Source organism: Cheilinus undulatus, linkage group 9 (assembly GCF_018320785.1).
Source record: "Cheilinus undulatus linkage group 9, ASM1832078v1, whole genome shotgun sequence".
In the NCBI taxonomy this organism is placed as follows: domain Eukaryota; kingdom Metazoa; phylum Chordata; class Actinopteri; order Labriformes; family Labridae; genus Cheilinus; species Cheilinus undulatus.
The window spans coordinates 50,735,824-50,759,343 of record NC_054873.1 but is presented as its reverse complement, the minus strand read 5'-3'; the positions used below and the strand labels follow the sequence as shown (position 1 = coordinate 50,759,343).

The following is a 23,520-nucleotide window of genomic DNA, read 5'->3' as shown; positions in this document are numbered from 1 at the left end:
TGGAGTTTGGGAAACTCTATGCAGCGAGTGAGGAGAGAGTGCAGGCGTTAAAGTCTGAACATGGGGTTTGTACTATTGTCATGTGAGAACATGAGTGGGAGGAGCTCAGAAAGTCATGCGAGGAGGTGAAACAGTTTCTCAGCATTTATAACCCCCCTGAACCCCTCTCTCCACGCAGCGCTCTTTACGGGGGTAGAACGAACGCTATAATGTTGAGGTACACTGCAGGACCTGACGAGTCTGTGTACTATGTAGATGTTGTCTCTCTGTATCCCTATGTTAACAGTACATGTCATTACCCCCTAGGCCACCCCACTATCATCTGCAAGGATTTTGGGGACCCCCAAGACTACTTTGGGTTCATCAAGGCCACCGTCTACCCCCCTCGCGGGCTTTTTCACCCTGTATTACCATACAAAGGTTTGGGGGGAAAGTTACTTTTTCCGCTATGCCGCACCTGTGCAGAAACGAATCATCAAGAGGGTCCCTGTGTGCACGATGACGAGGCCAGAGCATTGTCGTATGGGGAGAGATTTGTCTCAAAATTATGCACAAATATATATCCACGATTTACACGTTTTTTTCAGATCCATTTACAGCTTTTTCAGTAAAAAAAAAAATTTTTTTTTTCTTGTAAATGAACTTTATAAACTTGATAATTTTGAGTTTTGTCTTGAAAATGAATGGATCATCTTTCTTTTTTTCCGAGTAATACTCTGTCATAATAAAGGATCGTTTAAACGTAGGGAACAGGAGTCTGTGGGTCTGTAATGTCAGTGAAATCACTTTAGTTTTTCTGTCCTGGTAGCTTCTCAGGAGGGACTCTGAGGAAATAAAGGTAAGGAACAGATGAGGAGGACGTTAAAGATGATGGCATGAGGAAGATTAGCAGAACCATCCTGAGAAAAAGGAGATGAAAAAGTTAAACACCTGAAATGTCGTGGTCATGACAGGGGGGTTAGAATAATTGTGTGTCCGTCTCCGTTCATCACAGACGTGTTTTTTTCCAGGCTTACATCCATGACCCACTGAAACTGCTTAGTGACCCTCTTTTGGATCCTGAGCCACCAGTTGAAAACCACTACATTAGATGAGCAGTGAAGCTGCTCCCTTGTTGTGTAAATGTTTTAAAGCTGTCCTACCATGCCATCTAGTGGGGAGGTTAGTCATTACACCCTGCTGCAGAGAGCTGAGTTAAACCCGTGTAAACACGCTCACAGCTGTGGTTTCACACAGTAAGACTCCGTCTGTGCGGGAGGACTTCAGCTAAAGGACCCAAAAGCCCCCATCAGTCCTCCTTTGAATTAAAAGTTTGACAGGAAATCGCCCTAAAGTAGATTGATGCTGATGCCGGGTCATGACCTCCTGTCTCCATTATCATTATTTTAATTTTGATGATTTACACTGATGTGAAAACGTCTGCGCCTCCTTCCTGACTTTTTTATTTTCATGTTTGTCTAATTTAAATATTTCAGATCATCAAACTAATTTAAATATGAGACAAAGATAAACAGAAAATGCTGTTTTAAACCAGTCCATCTCTAACAGAGGCCGCTGTAAGGAACACGATGTTAAAAAGCATTTTTACAGGGCGTGATTTTGTGTAAACACATTTCTGCATTTAGGTAACCAGACACGTCAGATGGATTTGTTTCACACATCCATCTGGTAAACCTCTCAGCGTCTGGGAAAGGGCAGAGCCTTTTAAAAAAACTTTAAAAACTTACGGGCCAATCAGGGCAACAAAACACGTGACCTAGCCACGACTGAGGAGTAACCTCCATAGGAACTGAATAACGGTAACCATGGCGACTGTAGACATGTCAGTACTCGACTTTTGTGGTTTTTTAAAAGAAAACAACTCACTTCTGTTCTTTGTTCTTCTTTTAACCAAGAAATGTCATCAAGCTCTGATAAAACTGGCGCTTTAGCAGCATCCATGCTAAGGGATGCTGGGGGGAGCAGGCCCCCAGCAGTTTAATTTATTCTGTTTGGTACATTTTAAGTCTGCTGACTGATTAAATAAGTTGTTTTTGAGTCAATAATGACACTTATTACTAAGAACACATACATAAAAACACGTTTCATTGCAGGCTTCTGAGGCCCCTCCCTGTGTGGGCCCGGGTAGTCAGACCCCCCTGTGCTACGCCCCTGAGTAGATCATCTGGATGTTTCCTGTTCTCTCTCAGTGATCACAGAATGAAACTATGAACTGAGGTTACAGTCTTCCCTGGTCTCCCCTATCTATCAGCAGCACAGGCATTCTGGCTCGTGCACCGTGTTTACCGACGTGCACGAGCACGAGGGGTGAGATAAGGACAAGTCTGGCTCGCGCCGTGCGGTCACGGTGTCATATATCCGGAGGTGAGATGGCCAATTAAATTCCGACACCGCCTGAGGGCATGGACTAAATGCCCCCCCCCCCCCAAATACAGTAACACACTTCTACACCCACAGTTACGCACGGACGTACCCACGCATTCACGCACACACACCCTGCGCGTGCCCTGCAGATAGAGCCGTTCATCCAGACGGTGGAGGATCATTTCTGAACTGCTGCTGGTACCGTCGCCATGTCTCTGCCCGCCGCCTCCCGCCTGCTGAGGAGCGCGCTCCGGACCCAGCTCCACGCCGCCAACGTCGCCACCAAACCCGCCAAACACCCTGTGTCCACCGGGGTGAGTCTGAGCTCTGCCTCTCCTCTTCATCACACTCATCTTCATCCTCTCAGCCAGTCCCCCTCAGTCTCCGTGTCCTCATGTGGCCCCCTCTCCTGCTGCGCCCTCTCTCTCTCCTCTAACTGCACCAAACTTCTCCTCCTCCATGTTTGTCCCTCTCTAATCCGGATTAGATTAAATTAAATATTGAAAGTTGAATGTCTGACGGTAACTTCACCCAGAAATTTCTAACTCGGGTTATTTTGCACTCTTTGATCAGTGCGTCAGCGTCTCGCCATTTTTCCGCCTTATTCTAACACGTACACACCTCCGCAGCCCTGACACGGTTAACTGTCACTGCTGCTCATTTAGATCTGTGGTTCATACACACAGCTGTGTGTTAGACTGTTTACAGTCAGAGCTGTTTACTCATGGCGTCCTCTGGATCGACCTTCATGTTGATCAGGGTCACACTGAGATTTATATCAAACTATAATGAACACATTTAGAGCCCAAAAAACACGGATTATAAATGACAGAGCTGATAAACAGCAGTGTTACTGAGTCTGTCACACTCTACAGTGACTTAAACAACAACATTTGGAGTGGTTAGGAAGGAAGGAATGAGGAGCTGACTCAGTTAATCATTGTTTAATGGCAGAGCTGCAGCAGTGCCTGCAGAAGTCAGTATAATCTTCATTTCTGCTCCATATTTATGATTTTAGTCACAAGTCCAGTTAGCAGGAACGGCCTGTGTTAAAGCCTCTCTCTCATGTTTAGTTCACATAAAAATGTCCTTTTCTACAGGAGGCTTAACCTCTGCACCCCGCACACAGCCTCAGTTTTTGGCCCAACCGTGCCTAAAACGTATGAGCTACTGCAGAGATGAGCTGTAGCTGCTCAGCCACATCCTCTGCTCATTCAGAATTGCTTTTAGCTGCTTTTGAGAAAAGACATGTGACTCCTCTAGGCTTCTTTGGACTCTGATTATTGGTGGAATATCAGGAACTGAAATGAAGAACATGGTTAAAAAAGCACGCTGTTGTTCTTGGATGGAATGACGGCAGACTGCAGTATCTAAGATGATTCAGTGGTCGTATCTAAAGCCAATCAAAACAGAGAACTCCGATAAAATCAGACTAAAAATGGACACGAGATAAATTAACCATCCTCAGTGCCCAAATAAACAGTCAGATAAAAATAATTCAGGGAGTGTTTGGCACAGTTCTCATCACATGCTGCTAATTATGATCAGAAATTAAAAAAAAGGAGATTCAAGGGAAATTCTGGGAACTGGAGGAGGAGACCAGCTGTGGTTATATTCTACTGAACGCCATCAGAGAAGGAAACCCAGACGGCAGCAGAAACAGGATTAATACTGTTAGACCTCAGCTGTCCCTAAGTTACTACAGACTGTAGCAGCAAACAGACTCTAAAATGACCGTAACACTTACAACTAATGTAAATATCAGTCTATATCAGCTGTAAATATCAGTCTATATCAGCTGTAAATATCAGTCTATATCAGCTTTAAATATCAGTCTATATCAGCTGTAAATATCAGTCTATATCAGCAGTAAATATCAGTCTATATCAGCAGTAAATATCAGTCTATATCAGCTTTAAATATCAGTCTATATCAGCTTTAAATATCAGTCTATATCAGCTTTAAATATCAGTCTATATCAGCTTTTAATATCAGTCTATATCAGCTGTAAATATCAGTCTATATCAGCTGTAAATATCAGTATTTATCAGCTGTAAATATCAGTCTATATCAGCTGTAAATATCAGTCTATATCAGCTTTAAATATCAGTCTATATCAGCTGTAAATATCAGTCTATATCAGCTGTAAATATCAGTCTATATCAGCTGTAAATATCAGTCTATATCAGCTGTAAAGATCAGTATTTATCAGCTGTAAATATCAGTCTATATCAGCTGTAAATATCAGTCTATATCAGATGTAAATATCAGTCTATATCAGCTGTAAATATCAGTCTATATCAGCTGTAAATATCAGTCTATATCAGCTGTAAATATCAGTCTATATCAGCTGTAAATATCAGTCTATATCAGCTGTAAATATCAGTCTATATCAGCTGTAAATATCAGTCTATATCAGCTGTAAATATCAGTATTTATCAGCTGTAAATATCAGTCTATATCAGCTTTAAATATCAGTCTATATCAGCTGTAAATATCAGTCTATATCAGCTGTAAATATCAGTCTATATCAGCTGTAAATATCAGTCTATATCAGCTGTAAATATCAGTCTATGTCAGCTGTAAATATCAGTCTATATCAGCTGTAAATATCAGTCTATATCAGCTGTAAATATCAGTCTATATCAGCTGTAAATATCAGTCTATATCAGCTGTAAATATCAGTCTATATCAGCTTTAAATATCAGTCTATATCAGCTGTAAATATCAGTCTATATCAGCTGTAAATATCAGTCTATATCAGCTGTAAATATCAGTCTATATCAGATGTAAATATCAGTCTATATCAGCTGTAAATATCAGTCTATATCAGCTGTAAATATCAGTCTATATCAGCTTTAAATATCAGTCTATATCAGCTGTAAATATCAGTCTATATCAGCTGTAAATATCAGTCTATATCAGCTGTAAATATCAGTCTATATCAGATGTAAATATCAGTCTATATCAGCTGTAAATATCAGTCTATATCAGCTGTAAATATCAGTATTTATCAGCTGTAAATATCAGTCTATATCAGATGTAAATATCAGTATTTATCAGCTGTAAATATCAGTCTATATCAGCTGTAAATATCAGTCTATATCAGATGTAAATATCAGTCTATATCAGATGTAAATATCAGTCTATATCAGCTGTAAAAATCAGTCTATATCAGCTGTAAATATCAGTCTATATCAGCTGTAAATATCAGTCTATATCAGCTGTAAATATCAGTCTATATCAGATGTAAATATCAGTCTATATCAGCTGTAAATATCAGTCTATATCAGTTGTAAATATCAGTATCTATCAGCTGTAAATATCAGTCTATATCAGTTGTAAATATCAGTCTATATCAGCTGTAAATATCAGTCTATATCAGCTGTAAATATCAGTCTATATCAGATGTAAATATCAGTCTATATCAGCTGTAAAAATCAGTCTATATCAGTTGTAAATATCAGCCTAAATCAGCTGTAAATATCAGTCTATATCAGATGTAAATATCAGTCTATATCAGCTGTAAAAATCAGTCTATATCAGTTGTAAATATCAGCCTAAATCAGCTGTAAATATCAGTCTATATCAGCTGTAAATATCAGTCTATATCAGCTGTAAATATCAGTCTATATCAGCTGTAAATATCAGTCTATATCAGCTGTAAAAATCAGTCTATATCAGTTGTAAATATCAGTATTTATCAGCTGTAAATATCAGTCTATATCAGCTGTAAATATCAGTATTTATCAGCTGTAAATATCAGTCTATATCAGCTGTAAATATCAGTCTATATCAGCTGTAAATATCAGTCTATATCAGCTGTAAATATCAGTCTATATCAGCTGTAAATATCAGTCTATATCAGCTGTAAATATCAGTCTATATCAGCTGTAAATATCAGTCTATATCAGATGTAAATATCAGTCTATATCAGCTGTAAATATCAGTCTATATCAGCTGTAAATATCAGTCTAAATCAGCTGTAAATATCAGTCTATATCAGCTGTAAATATCAGTCTATATCAGCTGTAAATATCAGTCTATATCAGCTGTAAATATCAGTCTATATCAGTTGTAAATATCAGTCTATATCAGCTGTAAATATCAGTCTATATCAGCTGTAAATATCAGTCTATATCAGCTGTAAATATCAGTCTATATCAGATGTAAATATCAGTCTATATCAGCTGTAAATATCAGTCTATATCAGCTGTAAATATCAGTCTATGTCAGCTGTAAATATCAGTCTATATCAGCTGTAAATATCAGTCTATATCAGCTGTAAATATCAGTCTATATCAGCTGTAAATATCACTCTATTTCTGCAGTTAATATCATCCTATTTCTGCTGTAAATATCAGCTATATCAGCTGTAAATATCAGTCTATATCAGCTGTAAATATCAGTCTATATCAGCTGTAAATATCAGTCTATGTCAGCTGTAAATATCAGTCTATATCAGCTGTAAATATCAGTCTATATCAGCTGTAAAAATCAGTCTATATCAGTTGTAAATATCAGTATTTATCAGCTGTAAATATCAGTCTATATCAGCTGTAAATATCAGCTGATGTATGATCGTGTGCTTCCTTTCTAACATTGTTGTATTTTTTAATATAAATATATTTTTTTGTAGTCTGTGTTGTGTTTTATTTAATTAATAATGTAAATATATGGTTTCTTTTACTGGTCTTCTCCTCAGACATGCTCTAAAATCTAAATTGATAATGCTGATTGATAAATTTGTTCTCATTATTGATCAGAATAATCGCTTACATGCTGTCTCTGTCCGTGTCCCCCCAGGAGCAGGCTTTTGCTATGACAATCCTGTTCACGGCCATCCTGGGTCCGTCTGGCTGGGTCCTGGCCCACCTGGAGGACTACAAACAGAAGAAGTAAGAGGAGGAAGAGGAGGGGGGGGGGATCATTCCGGCCCAAATGAAGAAGCAGACCTGATGGCTAGTCTGCCCTCCATCCGTCATCCACGTCTCCTCCAGCTGCTGGGACGTGATGCTGTTTTTGTTTTCTGATTTGTTCTGCACTTCTGACCTGTGAACATGTTCATCTGTGAACCTGATAACCTCTAATCAATAAACACACCTTCAGTACCAACACCTGTCTGCTCTTTCTTCTCAGACAGGTTCCATTCTAGGTGATTTTCAATCCTGAACTGGTTTAAAAAACATGAAAAAATATCACCACAAAAATAGTCTCAACATGCAGACGATGTAAAGGTTCCAGAAATACAGCCTTACGTTCCAGTCAGATCACTCTCGATCGATATTATTAATAACTCGTCTGATAGCTGATCTATAATCTTTAACACTGAGCATGTTTGATAAGAATAAGCCTGGCAGAAAGCGGCTAACTCGTAATATCAAAAATTCATACCAGGAATATTTGGACAAATTATCAGTTGTGACAAGCTTGAATTGGGCCATATCCTATTATTATATTTTATAATAATATTATTATTAATAATATCACCCCACTGCCACAAAAGTTGGGTCGCTGTGTAAAATCAAAATAAACACAATGCATTGCTATTTACACAGCATCCCAGCTTTTTTGGCATTGGGGTTGTATTATATTACACTGTTTTATAGTATAGTATATGATATATAATATGACATCATATTATCAGCTCTTGTGTAAACCCTTCCATCCATGCCTCATGTTTACACTCAGGGTTCACCCGTCGGTCACTCTGCTAATCCAGCCACTGTAATCCACAGACACGGCACAGATTAACGCTAATCCGTTTAATCACAGCCGCGCTCCTGTTACTTTTTATTTCTTTAACTGTACTTTAAATGTACAACAGATACAAATGAGGGCTGGGAAATGTTCCTAAAAGAAGCAGCGCCCCTCGCCAGTGTTTATTGTTGTTCCGATATAAAAAATTATTCCCTCTTTCCTCAGAATCTGTCCCGCTGTTTTAAAGTAGCTCCATGTGCTTCTTATTTCTGTTTAAAGGAAATATCAGACAGAAGACAATGGACAGAAATCTTTACACAGGCAGCAGCTGCAGACCTGAAAACAACCGTTTCTCTTCCACTATTGTCAGAAGCCCCGCCCCTTCTTGATTTTAATGGGCAAGTGAGGGAGAGGTGGCAATATCGAGTGCAGCGCTGTCCCAAAAGTTGAACCGTTTCTTAGCTGAGAGCGCTTTAATCACTGCGACAGAAGCGGCTGAGGCTGAGGGCTCAGCTCGCTGGACTACATGAGTCAGGAATTAAGAATAAGGGGCGCAGGTGGCCTAGTGGTTTAAGGCATGCCCCATGTACGTGGACAGCCGGGGTTCGAATCCGGCCTGAGGCCCTTCACCACATGTCTCTCCCCTGCTCTTGTCCCTGTTCCCGATTCTATCCACTGTCCTCATCTATCAAATAAATGGCCAAAATACATCTTGAATTAAAAATAAGCGCTGCCAGCGCTAAAACAGGCCCTTTTGGTGAAGGGAACCCAAAATGTAACTTCCTCATACACAGATACTGGGACGCAGGAGGTTAGCTTGAAAACTTCAGATCTGCTGCTGTTACCTGTTTCTATAAGAAGTCAGAATAAAGTTTAAATAAATTAAGTGGGATAAATATTCAGGTTAACATTTCAACATATTTATCTTTGGATAAGGAATCCTGTTTGAAGCTTACTCAAGTTTTAAATAACCTTACTCACCAAAACAACAGGAAAAATTATGACAAAAATATATATCAGAATTTCAAAAGGGTAATGGTGCATATGTAAAGGAATGGGGTCAGCTGTCTGTAGTGCTGAGATCACAGTTATGAAACATGTCTGCTTCACATGCATTTATCCTCAAAAAGCAATAATGGGAAATAAATGAATGAAGAAAACAAATATAGCACAATAATAATTAAAGTTTGAAGTGTCCACAAATGAGGCTAACAGGGCTAAGTTCTGTAAAATTAAGAGTAAGGCTGCACGTCCATAGCTGGCTTTTTTTTAGTGCTGTTAGCGCTCAGGACCTCATTTCTAGAGCGCTACTACATCACCAAAAAGGAACCCCGCTCTCCTCGGTAGAATCTGTCCTGCTGTTTTAAGGTATCTCACTGTGCTTCATATTTCTGTTTAAAACCTCTTAAGCCCTAGAGGGATCAAATTTGGTCCTGCTCACCTTGATCCAAACAAACTTGCTCTGTGTTCTCTATTTTAGCAGAAAAACAGTCATGCTACACACCAAATTAAACAGAAGAAGCTCAGCTATAAGCCCAAATAAACCATTTTCGCCTACACCACATCCAACTCAAAAAGGACTCAAATCAATGACCACATATCAAAGTAGCCATAGTGCTACGTAGTCAGACACTTCCACCCCCTATGGGATGGTGCCTGGTACTACAGACACAAACATGGTCTCATCGGAAATCCCAGCCTTTACTGAAAATTCTAGTCATGTTTGTGCAGTTTCCATTTGTTTCAACAGTTTCTTTTAGTTTCTACACTTTATTTTGTGTTGATTTTTTTGTGCCATTGAAAATAAATCTGCTCCTCTTGGCATCAAACTTGAGCTCCTTTGTAAGACATCCTCTGAAAGGGAACTATATGGAGATCTGGGTGATTTGAGAGGGGAAAAAAAGGAATTCCATGATGCAGTGACCACCTATAATGGCATATGAGTAAAAAAAAGTTTGATACCTGAGATTTTTCAAATAGCAGAGATTGTGCAAAGTTGGGCCCAAATGGCACAATAGGGGATTTCAACTAGATATTTTTTGTTTCTAAAATCTCTCTTATTTTGTCCTGATAACCCTCTAGTGGCATGGAAGTTGAAAGATGTAATGTCAAAATGTGGTGCTTTGGCCTAGTGGAGATTATTGGACTTCAACTGCAATATTTCTGTGGGATATATATGGTAAAACTGCAAAAAAAAATTAGACAAAAATTATTTTTATCATTTGCCAACTTGATTCTCTCTGATCAGTAACATACTAGTGCATCTCAAAAGATTAGAATATCATAAAAAAGTTCAATATTTTTTGTCACTCATCTCAGAAAGTGAAACCCATATATTATATAGACTCATTACACATAGAGCGAAGTATTTCAAGCCTTTATTTCTTGAAATGTTGATGATTATGGCTTACAGATAATGAAAACCCAAAATTCAGAGTCTCAAAAAATTTGAATATTGTCAAAAAAGTCAATGTTGGAAAGTCATGGTGTCACACCCTAATCAGCTAATGAACTCCAAACACCTGCAAAGGTTTTCTGAGCCTTTAGGTGGTCTCTCAGTCTGGGTCAGTAGGATCTACAATCATGGGAAAGGCTGCAGACTGGACAGATGTCCAGAAGACAGTCATTGACACCCTCCACAAGGAGGGTAAGGTCAAAGGTCATTGCTAAAGAACCTGTTTGTTCACAGAGTGCTGTATCCAAGAATATTCATAGAAAGTTGAGTGGAAGGAAAAAGGGTGGTAGGAAAAGATGGACCAGCATAAGGGAGAACCGCAGCCTTGAGAGACTGTCAAGCAAAGTCCATTCAAGAATTTGGGGGAGCTTCACAAGGAGTGGACTGATGCTGGACTGAGGCACGGACCAATAGACATGGACAACAAATGTGGCATGCCTCTTGTCAAGCCATTCCTGAACCAGTCAACGTCAGAAGCATCTTACCTGGGCTGTGGAGAAAAAGAACTGGACTGTTGCTCAGTGGTCCAAAGTCCTCTTTTCAGATGAAAGAAAATTTTGCTGTCATTTTGAAATCAAGGTCCCAGAGTCTGGAGGAAGAGTGGAGAGGACCAGAATCCATGTTGCTTGAAGTCCAGTGTGAAGTTTCCACAGTCAGTGATGATTTGGGCTGCCATGGCATCTGCTGGTGTTGGTCCACTGTGTTTTCTGAAGTCCACAGTCAACGCAGCCATCTACCAGGACATTTTAGAGACCTTCATGCTTCCTTCTGCTGACAAGCCTTATGGAGATGCTGATTTCATTTTCCAGCAGGATTTGGCACCTGCCCACACTGCCAAAGGTACCAAAGCTGCTTCAATGACCATGGAGTTACTGAGCTTGATTCTGACCTGAACCCCATAGAGAATCTATGGAGGATGAGAGACACCAGACCCAACGATGCAGATGACATGAAGGCCGCTATCAAAGCAACCTGGGCTTCCATTACACCTGAGCAGTGCCACAGGCTGATCGCCTCCATGCCACGCCACATTGATGCAGTAATTCATGCAAACGGAGGCCTAACCAGATGAGTTCCTTCATGAACAGATCCAAATCGGATCTGGACCGGATGTGCTGATTCATGAACGGATCAGAATCGGATGTGTCACTTCATGGGTGGATCCGGTTAGGCTCTGGGCCGGAGCTGGACCAGTTCCGTTTTCCGGATCCATTCTGGATCAGTCGTGCCATGCAAGTGGACTCCAATGCGGATCCATTTTCTCGATCCGTTATGGACTTCATGAAACCTCCGTCCCAGATCCGGTGTGGTGTCTGTTTGCTATGTGGGAACCGAGTATTGAAGGCATAGAAATAAACATGCGTTTCAGAAGCCTGACATTTCTGTTGAAAATATCCATTTTTTTATTGATCTTATGTAATATTCTAATTTTCTGAGACACGGAATTTTGTGTTTTCTTATCTGTAAGCCATAATTATCAAAATTTCCAGAAATAAAGGCTTCTTCTGCCCTCTTCATTATTGTACCTTGATCATTTAAATAGAGCTTGTAGTTACAGAGTTATACTCATTTAAAGATGGGCTAGTAATTTAGAGCAGTAGTCTAATAAAAGAGGCTAGGGCTAACAGGTTAAAGGAAATATCAGACAACAGAAAGATATCCCATAATTCTCAACTCTAAACACACATTATTATGTAGAATAAAAGATACAAAACCTGCAGTTACAGATCTGCTTTCAAAATAACTTTAATGAAAAAACTCATTTTATGAGGACAGGTCCGTCAGTAGTGGCACTGCTGTAAGCTGAACATCTTTTCTGCAGATATTTTAGAAAACCTTTACAGGATTAAGGTCTAAATAACTTTACAAAAGCACAGCCTGACATCGTGACTGTGATTAGATCAAGTCTGCAGCATTAATTTAACAAACAAATAAAAAAGATTAAATTATAGAATAAACATTTACAACATGACAAAACCAAAACAGGACCTGCAGTAATGGTTCAACCATGTTTACCCTGTCTCTATCATTATGGAAAGCCAAAATAGTGACTGAAATTCAAGCTTAAATAATTGCTCAGCCTTACCGGCTGTTAAATCTAATAAATAAACAAAAAGAAGAGGATGAAGATCAGCTGATCTGATGGGCAGCAGATCCCTCTCTCATCAATCTCTGCGTACTCGTGGTTGTTTAAAGATTCTTCTCCTGCACATCCTGCACAGGTGTGGCCGCTCACCTGTGTGAGCTCTTCTCACGTGAGTTGTCAAGTCGCCCTTAACTCGGAAAGACCCGCCGCATGTTGACAGGTGAATAGCTTCTCACCTGTATGGATATGGAGGTGCCTATTCAAGTGTGTAATACGAGAGAAGCTCTTCCCACAGAGGCAGCAGCGGTACGGTCTCTCACCTGTGTGGGTCAGCATGTGAATCTTCAAGTCACCTTTGAGTCTGAAAGACTTGTCACATGACTGGCAGGGAAAGGGCCTCTCACCTGTGTGGACCAGAGTGTGATTGTTCAGATTCTCCCTGTGGCAGAAGCCCCGCCCACAGATGCTGCAGGAGAACGGTTTCTCACCCGTGTGGGTCCTTGTGTGGACTCTTAGTACCTGCTTAAACCTGAACTTTTTCCCACAGGTAGCACAGGTAAACGGCTTCTCACCTGTGTGGATCCTGGCGTGGGTTTTCAAAGACTCCTTACAGGTGAAGTCTTTCCCACATGTTTGACAGGAGTACGGTTTCTCTCCTGTGTGGGTTCTTGCATGCACCTTCAGCTTTGACTTGTACCTGAATGATTTCCCACAGCTCTTACAGGTGTGCGCCTTCTTTCCTTCGTGGACTCGCTGATGTGTCTCTAGTTCTGACGTATTCTCAAAACCTTCACCACAGGTGTCGCACCGGAGAGACTCCTGACCTTGTGGAGGACTACAGTCCGTCTCGGCTGTCTCATTTTGGTCATTTCTTCCTCTCCTACCTTTTCTTTTTCGCTTTGGTTCTGGTGACCTTGTTGGTTCTGGTTTCCTCTTTAGTTCTGGTTTCCTCTTTAGTTTTGGTTTCCCTGTTTGTTGTGGTTTCCTCATTGGTTCTGACTTCTTCATTGGTTCTCGTTTCAACGTTTGTTCTGGTGTCCTTGTTGGTTCTGGTGTCCTTGTTGGGTCTGGCTTCCTTGTCAGTTCTGGTTTCCTCTTTAGTTCTGGTTTCCCCGTTTGTTCTGGTTTCCTCATTGGTTCTGACTTCTTCATTGGTTCTCGTTTCAACGCTGGTTCTGGTGTCCTTGCTTGCTCCAGTTTCCTTGTTGGTTCTGACTTCCTCCTTGGTTCTAGTTTCCTCGTTGACTGTGATTTCCTCGTTCGTTCTGATTTTCGTGTGTGTTCTGGTTCATTTATTGGTTCCGGTTTTCTTATTGGTTCTAATGTTGGCATTGGTTCTGGTTCTCTCATTGGCTCTGATGTTCTCATTGGTCCTACTCCTCTTGCAGGCTCTGGTTCTCTTGTTGGTTCGTATGTTCTTGTTGGTTCTTGTTTTCTCATCAGTTCTGATGTTCTCACGGGTTCTGGTTCTGCTGTTCTCACGGGTCCTGGTTCTGATGTTCTCGTTGGTTCTTGTTCTCTCATCAGTTCTGATGTTGTTGTTAGTTCTGGTTCTCTCATCGGTACTGGGTCTCCATGCTCCCCTTCTTCAGGATCTTGATTCTCAGTATCATGAGAGTTGTGATGAAGGAGTTGATGGTCATCCTCTGGTTCTTCTTCACTGTGGTCTCTCTCCTCATGAGTCCACATGAACATGTCCCTCTCCAGCTTCAGTACCGGCTGCTCCATCTCCTCCTGTTCCTCTTTAAAGGAAGGAGGTTCTGGATCCTCCTGGTACAGGCTGGAGTTCCTCTCGGTGTCACAGGGCTCCTCCTCCTCCTTACACACGAGTTGATGAGGAACATCTGGAAGAAGAACACAGTGAAGGTATTAGATGCCACATCACTGACACTGAGGGCCATATCACAGACTCTGAGGGCCACATCACAGACTCTGAGGGCCACATCACAGACTCTGAGGGCCACATCACAGACTCTGAGGGCCACATCACAGACTCTGAGGGCCACATCACACACCACAAACTCTGAGGGCCACATCACAGACTCTGAGGGCCATATCACAGACTCTGAGGGCCACATCACAGACTCTGAGGGCCACATCATAGAGTCTGAGGGCCACATCACAGACTCTGAGGGCCACATCACAGACTCTGAGGGCCACATCATAGAGTCTGAGGGCCACATCACAGACTCTGAGGAAGTTTTTATGAACGGCGTCACTTCCTGTCACAAATGACAACGCTGAGTTAAAAGACTTAAAAGTGAACCTCCTGGGTTAGATAGATACCTTTGGTTTGTTTTGGATCACCTCAGTTTTGGCTGTAATTATTTCAATATTTAACCTGACACACGGTGCATGCACGCGTTCTAGAGGGAGGTGTGACAGTAACTGAAGTTACAAGCTTTATGTTTCTGGAAAATTTTATTTTATCATCTATTATTTTTATTTCATTTATTATTTCGTTTTGGTCTCCATTCATAACTGCTGCTGATTTCATTCTGAGATAGTGTTTTAGAGATTACTGACCCACCGAGGCTGTGGTTAACTGCTGCCAGCATTTTAGCAACAGTTAGCTTAAATGCTACAAAGATCTCTCAGACTGTCTACCTGAGTGGCTGCAGAGTTCCTCCTGTTCCTCTTTAAAGGGTGGAGGTCCTGGATCGTCCCGGTCCAGACTGGAGTTCTGGTCCTGGTCGCAGAGCTGCTCCTCCTCTTTAACCACGGCTTGTTGAGGAACATCTGGAGGAGCACAAGGACATTCTGACACCACTGACATGGGGCAGAGAAACATTCAGTCCCTGGATTAACAGCACAACAAACTCCAGTCCCAAAAAAACTGAGACGTCTGCAAATCCTTTACAACCTGATAAGAATGAATGAAGCAGCTGCAGCACCTCCCCAACATGGCGCCCTAGTCAGCTGTTTTTTTTTAGTACTTCTTTATTGAAATGCAGAGAACACACTAACACAGGAACACAGACATCAGAGATAACGCATGAACAGAGCTGGAGAGAGCTCTGGGACAAAAACACTGAAGAAAGAGCAGAAATAAAGAGCTTTAGCTGCAGAATTCTGCTGTCAGAATTTAAGGAACAACTGTCCACAATGTCTATTAAACTTTAAGAAATTTGCTTGAAATGTTGGTAGAATTTGCTTTGAAATTTGAGGAATTTTCTAGGAAGTTTTCAAATATTTTCATGGGAATTTTGAGGACATGTTTTTATATTTTGGAGGGTCTCAGTGGAGTTTTTTCAATTTAATTTTCCTGGAAATTTTGGAAATGTGTTCTGATGTTTGGGGGAAATTGTTTGGGAACTTTTAGGTATTTTCATTGAGATTTGTGATTTATTTGTACATTTTAGGGAGGGGGTCCTTGGAAATGTTGATGGATTTTCTTTGTGTTTTTTTTGTTTGTTTGTTTGTTTGTTTGCTTTTTAATGGAATTTTGGGGCACATTTTTGCAAATTTTAAGGAATTTAATTTGAAATTTGTGTGAATTTGCTTGAAAAGTTTCAGACTTACACATAATTTTTTGGAGATTCTTTTATTGGAATGTCAAGGCTTTATAAAAAAAGTTTCCCTGAAACATTTGGGGATTTTTGGATAAATTTCAGGTTACTTTTTATGGGATTTTCTTTTAACAAGTTGAAGGATCTTCATAGAAATTTGAGGTAATTTCTGGGAAAGTTGAGTGAATTTGTGTGGTTTTTAAAGGAAATTTTTCACTACATTCAGACCTTTTAGTGTAAATGTTGTTGATGCTTGGCCTTAACCAATCCGTGTGGTCTGTCATCAGAATGAGTCCCCCATCCCCCTCTGAATGACAGAAGACCCCCAACAACACTCAGCCTAAACAGCTGCTCCAAAACGGATCCAGGTCTGGATTTTCTGCAGAAACAGGAGCTTTAGGAGATTTGGGGCATCATTTTTGGTCTAAACTACTTCCTGTTCAGAGACGAGGCTGAGCTTTTAAACTGATCAGGTCCTCCTGATCCAGAACCAGGAACTAAAAATGCATTCAAACTAAAGCCCAGCTCTCAGGACGTACATGTTTTGCTTTATTTCCTCTCTAAAAGCATAAATGTAGGTTTGGAGCAGTGTTGATTTCATCGACGAAAACTATTTGTCGACAGCCTTTGTTTTCATGACTAAAACTAGACTGAGACTAACAAAAATAGATCTGTGATGACTAAAACTAGACTAAGACTAACAAAAATAGATCTGTGATGACTAAAACTAGACTAAGACTAACAAAAATAGATCTGTGATGACTAAAACTAGACTGAGACTAACAAAAATAGATCTGTGATGACTAAAACTAGACTAACAAAAATAGATCTGTGATGACTAAAACTAGACTAAGACTAACAAAAATAGATCTGTGATGACTAAAACTAGACTAAGACTAACAAAAAAAGATCTGTGATGACTAAAACTAGACTAACAAAAATAGATCTGTGGTGACTAAAACTAGACTAACAAAAATAGATCTGTGATGACTAAAACTAGACTGAGACTAACAAAAATAGATCTGTGATGACTAAAACTAGACTGAGACTAACAAAAATAGATCTGTGATGACTAAAACTAGACTGAGACTAACAAAAATAGATCTGTGATGACTAAAACTAGACTGAGACTAACAAAAATAGATCTGTGATGACTAAAACTAGACTGAGACTAACACTGACAACAACTAAGTTTAGTTTTCATCAAGATGACTAAAACTAGACTAAAATGTAATGTAGTTTTCGTCTGACATTTAAAATCTGTGATATTTCTCCTCTGTGGGTAAATCTGTCAAAAACAACACATCTGTATTTATTCTGCCTCTCAGCTGTAGAAAGCAGGGACCCCAGGTTAGACAGAGAACACACTACCATGATTTGATACCAGATTTAGGCAAGAAAATAAATGCTTGGACTAAAAGTAAAGACTAAAATGTGAAGACTTTTATGGACTAAAACTAGACTAAAATGAAAAATAGCTGCCAAAATTAACACTGCTGTGGTTAACTGCTGCCAGCATTTTAGCAACAGTTAGCTTAAATGCTACAAAGATCTCTCAGACTGTCTACCTGAGTGGCTGCAGAGTTCCTCCTGTTCCTCTTTAAAGGGTGGAGGTCCTGGATCGTCCCGGTCCAGACTGGAGTTCTGGTCCTGGTCACAGAGCTGCTCCTCCTCTTTAACCACGGCTTGTTGAGGAACATCTGGAGGAGCACAAGGACATTCTGACACCACTGACACGGGGCAGAGAAACATTCAGTCCCTGGATTAACAGCACAACAAACTCCAGTCCCAAAAAAACTGAGACGTCTGCAAATCCTTTACAACCTGATAAGAATGAATGAAGCAGCTGCAGCACCTCCCCAACATGGCGCCCTAGTCAGCTGTTTTTTTTAGTACTTCTTTAGTGAAATGCAGAGAACACACTAACACAGGAACACAGACATCAGAGATAACGCATGAACAGAGCTGGAGAGAGCTCTGGGACAAAAACACTGAAGAAAGAGCAGAAATAAAGAGCTTTGCCCTAGGAATGTCTTCGTTACCATTTCTGATAGATGTCAGCCACTTCTTTAGATGTGTTGGAGATCTTTAGCCTACTTCACGGTCAGACCGGTTCTAGTTCAGGGGTTTCTGGATCCAGCAGTAATCTGGTCTGGGTGTGGATGGTCAGACTGATCTCAGCTTTATAAAAATGTGGTTCATCACAGTTCAATCATGATTTAACAAGGAGGGGCAGTAGGACCAGGTAGGTTTGGATGGCATTTTCCCTAAATAAATAAAACCATCATTAAAACCTGTCTCTTGTGTTTACTCAGCTTATTTTGACAATCTGGGCAAAACGGCGTTCTCCCATCATGCACCATGGTCATGGAACATCCTTCAAAATCCCTCTAGTTAAAAACACTCATATCCTGTAATGATTGTGAGAGTATGATAAAGAATGCAGTAAAGGAGGAATGCCACTGTTTTTACTGAGAGGCCACTCTCTCTGAATAGCTGTTACTCTGTTTTTAATGTTTTATTGATCATTTATGGATCATGTATCTGTGCCTGTTTTATATCACTTTGACTTTGCATGGCTGCTACCTTGGCCAGGTCTCTCTTGTAAAATGAGATTTCTAATCTCAGTGGGACTTCCTGGTTAAATAAAGGTTAAAAAATCTTTGTCTATGATATCAGAGGTGAATTCTGGATTAATCCTCCAGACTAAAGTCTGGTCCTCACCTGTTCTCTGCAGGTAGATGTGAGGTTTCCAGGCGATATCCAGCAGTCTGCTCTGACGGTCGATCTCCTCCTCATACTCCGCCATAGTTCTCCTAAAAACTACAAAAATGTCCTCCGCTGCAGCAGCCAGCCTCTCTCTGATAAACGCTCTCAGACTCTCAGACGAACTCATGTTCATGTAGTTTCATTAAAGCAGAAAAAGCGGAGCTAGGACTGCAGAGGAGCCTTCACAGGGCCAGGCTAGCGTTTAAACACGCTGCTGCTGTTTGTTTACTTCCGCTGTGTCACACCAGTAAGCTCCGACAGTGGACAGCTAGTCGGTCTTTTGTTCCGCTTTCAACCGTTTTTTTTTCATTCATTATGCTAACGGATTTACGAAATAACTCTCTTTCTGTGTCTTTATTTTCTATTTTCTCTTTGTATTAACAGAGGTGGGAAGTAGCGAATTACATTCACTCAAATGACTGTAATCTGGTATACTTTTCTTTTTTATTGCACTTTGAAACTGTTCATTTTGGCAGCTATTTTAAATTTTAGTTTCAGTCTTTAAATGAAATGCATTTTAGTTTAAGTCACATTTAAGTCATTTCTGTTCTTTTTAGTTTTAGTCTACTTTTAGTCCATAAAAGTCTTCACATTTAAGACTTTAGTTTAGTCAGTAATTTGGTTTATTTTCTTGCCTAAATCTGGTACCAAATCATGGTAGTGTGTTCTCTGCCAAACCTGGGGTCCCTGCTTTCTACAGCTGAGAGGCAGATTTTTTTTTTGTTAGTCTCAGTCTAGTTTTAGTCATCACAGATCTATTTTTGTTAGTCTCAGTCTAGTTTTAGTCATCACAGATCTTTTTTTGTTAGTCTTAGTCTAGTTTTAGTCATCACAGATCTTTTTTTGTTAGTCTCAGTCTAGTTTTAGTCATCACAGATCTATTTTTGTTAGTCTCAGTCTAGTTCTAGTCATCACAGATCTATTTTTTTTGTCTCAGTCTAGTTTTAGTCATCACAGATCTATTTTTGTTAGTCTAGTTTTAGTCATCACAGATCTATTTTTGTTAGTCTCAGTCTAGTTTTAGTCATCACAGATCTATTTTTGTTAGTCTCAGTTTAGTTTTAGTCATCACAGATCTATTTTTGTTAGTCTTAGTCTAGTTCTAGTCATCACAGATCTATTTTTGTTAGTCTAGTTTTAGTCATCACAGATCTATTTTTGTTAGTCTCAGTTTAGTTTTAGTCATCACAGATCTTTTTTTGTTAGTCTCAGTCTAGTTTTAGTCATCACAGATCTATTTTTGTTAGTCTCAGTCTAGTTTTAGTCATCACAGATCTATTTTTGTTAGTCTCAGTCTAGTTCTAGTCATCACAGATCTATTTTTTTTGTCTCAGTCTAGTTTTAGTCATCACAGATCTATTTTTGTTAGTCTAGTTTTAGTCATCACAGATCTATTTTTGTTAGTCTAGTTTTAGTCATCACAGATCTATTTTTGTTAGTCTAGTTTTAGTCATCACAGATCTATTTTTGTTAGTCTAGTTTTAGTCATCACAGATCTATTTTTGTTAGTCTAGTTATAGTCATCACAGATCTATTTTTGTTAGTCTAGTTTTAGTCATCACAGATCTATTTTTGTTAGTCTAGTTTTAGTCATCACAGATCTATTTTTGTTAGTCTAGTTTTAGTCATCACAGATCTATTTTTGTTAGTCTAGTTCTAGTCATCACAGATCTATTTTTGTTAGTCTAGTTTTAGTCATCACAGATCTATTTTTGTTAGTCTCAGTCTAGTTCTAGTCATCACAGATCTATTTTTGTTAGTCTAGTTTTAGTCATCACAGATCTATTTTTGTTAGTCTAGTCTAGTTCTAGTCATCACAGATCTATTTTTGTTAGTCTAGTTCTAGTCATCACAGATCTATTTTTGTTAGTCTCAGTCTAGTTTTAGTCATCACAGATCTATTTTTGTTAGTCTAGTTCTAGTCATCACAGATCTATTTTTGTTAGTCTAGTTTTAGTCATCACAGATCTATTTTTGTTAGTCTAGTTTTAGTCATCACAGATCTATTTTTGTTAGTCTAGTTTTAGTCATCACAGATCTATTTTTGTTAGTCTAGTTTTAGTCATCACAGATCTATTTTTGTTAGTCTAGTTCTAGTCATCACAGATCTATTTTTGTTAGTCTAGTTCTAGTCATCACAGATCTATTTTTGTTAGTCTAGTTTTAGTCATCACAGATCTATTTTTGTTAGTCTCAGTCTAGTTCTAGTCATCACAGATCTATTTTTGTTAGTCTCAGTCCCCAAGCCCTCAAAGATATCCATAAATAAATGAGCTTCCTTAATAATACCAACATGACACACAAAATAACATTACAATTATTTTATGAACTTCTTGAACTCTGAATTGAAGTTTATTTCAAACTTGTAAATAAGTTTTGTTTTTTTGCAGGCAGATAGAAATGTTCATTTCTGTCCCTGGCTAAACATCAAACTGTGTCAGCAGGTGAACCTCCAGAAACAAACTGATGCACCTGGCTGCACTGTCGCATTCTGCTCTGCAGGGATTGGCTGTTTCTTGGTTCCCAAACTTTTTTATGATGCAGAGATAGTTACAAAGGTCAAGGAATCTAAAAAAAAAAGAAATTTAAATGAATAAACTTGACTTATAACCCTTGTAGTCTCTATGACCCTGAAAGTAGTATTTACTCCATATAATGTAACCTACTGGAAATACCATGTAAGGTCTCTGCAGATCACTCGTTTAAAAAATGAGTGAATCAGATGAAAAACACTAAAAACTACAATTATGAAGGCATAAGTCCAGATGCATTTTCAACATAATCAAATACTAGGGGTGCAACAATACATGTATCTGTATCGAACCGTTCAATACAGTGCGCACTGAACCGAGACCACTGAATCAAACAATACACAATTTTATATTTATTTTATCAACTTCTGACGAGGCGCTCTGTGCTGAAAGCTCAGTGGAAATGTTCTGCACAACAGAACGTGTGTCAGGTACAGCTGCACCAGATACATTTCATTTTCAATAAACAGGTGAAAAAAGGATGGAAATTTCTCTGTTTTTGTATTGAAAAGTATCGAGCCGTGACAAAAACGTATCGAACCGAACTGAACCATGAATTTTGTGTATCGTTGCGCCCCTTTCAAACACGTTTTTTATACAACAGCTTTGAGATACAAAAATACAGTTTTTCTGTTTTTTTTAAACCTTTTTTTCAACACAGATATCAATGTGTATGACAGAGTATTAGGGCCATACGAAGAGACAAATAAAAAATAACAATATTTTTTTGACATCACGAGAATAAAGTCATAATATTGTGAGAAAAAAATTCATATTATGAGAAAAGTCGTAATATTACTAGAATAAAGTTGTAACATTACGAAAAAAAGTCATATTACGAGAATAAAGTCCTATTACAAAAAAAAGTCATACGAATTTTTTTAATATTTTATAATATTACGACTTTTTTCTCGTAATGTCAAAAAAAAAATCTAATTCTTTTAATTTTATTCTCTTCATGTAAGGTGTGTGTTTCGGCCACATCTACACACTCACACACACTAATTTCTCAATCCACACACCCAGGGACGTAATTTGGGGGGGGGGGGGGGGGCAGGGGGGACATGTCCCCTGCACTTCTTAAAAAGGCAGTTTTGGTCTCCTGCAGTTTTTACCATCAAAAACAATGTTACGCTATATTAAATGGAGACAGGTTGAGCACTAGGACCAAGCGGAAAACGGCTGCTCAAGCTGAAGCCTGTTTCTCTTTAGACCGCCCACTGGCCCATCGATTGGCTTTGCCGTTTCTTGCTAACGTGTGATTGGCTGTCCCCGCTGTCACTCCATCTGGTTGTAAACAGCGACTGGAGCACATTAGCTAGCTGGCTATGAGTCCACGTTCATCTGTAAGTTGTTAACATGTTGGGCATTTGTTCTGCCTGGGTCACGTCAGCTAGACGGATTTTAATATCAGAGGTTTCATTTACATTAACACTGAATGTGTGTGTGTGTGTGTGTGTGTGTGTGTGTTTGCTAATTAGGCGCAGCCCGGTGGCAAGATGTCAAAAAAATTAAACTGGATATAAGAGACTTCTTTAGAAGTCAAAGTGTAAGTTACTCAGAGGAACACATTACACCACAAACTCCTCCTCATCATCAGAAACTCAGACTCTCTCCCCTCCTATTATGATTATTATTATTATTATTATTATTATTGTTAGTAGTAGTAGTAGTAATAGTATTACTTGTATATTTTTTTTAAATATTCTATGATAAACGTATGTATTGCAATTTACATGTTCATATTATGTAATTGTTTTATTCTTGTAAAGTGTCTTTGAGTTTTATTGAAAGAGCTGACAAATAAAATATTATTATTATTATTATTATTATTATTATTATTACTGTAGAGCCTTAACAACACAGAGATTTTAAAAAAGCGTATATTTAAAGCCAAAGAGATACACTTTTTGATTTTTTTATGTATTATTTGTGTTTTGAAAGGCAGCCACTGTTTAAAAACACTAACAATGAAAGTTTGTGGGGAAAATAAAATAAAACCTTGGATTACAATGTGATTTTATACATCCATATTGTTTGTGAATAAATTAGACATAATAATTGAGAAACTGAGTTTTTTCTTCAGACTATACCATCAAAATCAAT

The 23,520-nt window shown here is 39.1% G+C and overlaps 2 protein-coding genes across 3 annotated transcripts; one reads left to right on the top strand and one right to left on the bottom strand.

Moving 5' to 3' along the window:
- Window positions 1–2,444: 2,444 nt before the first annotated feature.
- Window positions 2,445–7,479, top strand: LOC121514777 (cytochrome c oxidase subunit 8B, mitochondrial). The gene is made up of 2 exons (XM_041795082.1): window positions 2,445–2,678; window positions 7,171–7,479. Exons 1-2 carry the CDS (start codon window positions 2,574–2,576, stop codon window positions 7,264–7,266), a joined length of 201 nt encoding a protein of 66 aa, XP_041651016.1. The 5' UTR covers window positions 2,445–2,573; the 3' UTR covers window positions 7,267–7,479.
- A 4,679-nt stretch (window positions 7,480–12,158) lies between these two features.
- On the bottom strand, window positions 12,159–19,111 carry LOC121514759 (zinc finger protein 37-like). 2 transcript variants are annotated; one of them, XM_041795056.1, is made up of 4 exons: window positions 18,839–19,111; window positions 17,683–17,814; window positions 15,213–15,344; window positions 12,159–14,449 (listed from the first exon to the last, which is right to left on the bottom strand). In XM_041795056.1, the coding sequence occupies exons 1-4, from the start codon at window positions 19,014–19,016 to the stop codon at window positions 12,783–12,785; spliced, it is 2,109 nt and encodes a 702-aa protein (XP_041650990.1). In that variant the 5' UTR covers window positions 19,017–19,111; the 3' UTR covers window positions 12,159–12,782. The 2 variants fall into 2 exon arrangements, with proteins under 2 accessions (XP_041650990.1, XP_041650991.1); XM_041795057.1 differs by lacking the exon at window positions 15,213–15,344.
- Between the last annotated feature and the right edge of the window lie 4,409 nt (window positions 19,112–23,520).

Excerpts from the sequence above, each read along its gene's own strand:
- LOC121514777 (XM_041795082.1), top strand. The coding sequence starts at position 2,574 with ATGTCTCTGCCCGCCGCCTCCCGCCTGCTGAGGAGCGCGCTCCGGACC. Across the intron at positions 2,679-7,170 it reads AACACCCTGTGTCCACCGGG|GAGCAGGCTTTTGCTATGAC; the intron begins GTGAGTCTGAGC and ends GTGTCCCCCCAG.
- LOC121514759 (XM_041795056.1), bottom strand. The coding sequence starts at position 19,016 with ATGAACATGAGTTCGTCTGAGAGTCTGAGAGCGTTTATCAGAGAGAGG. Across the intron at positions 15,345-17,682 it reads GGAACTCTGCAGCCACTCAG|ATGTTCCTCAACAAGCCGTG; the intron begins GTAGACAGTCTG and ends GTGCTCCTCCAG. Across the intron at positions 14,450-15,212 it reads GGAACTCTGCAGCCACTCAG|ATGTTCCTCATCAACTCGTG; the intron begins GTAGACAGTCTG and ends TTCTTCTTCCAG.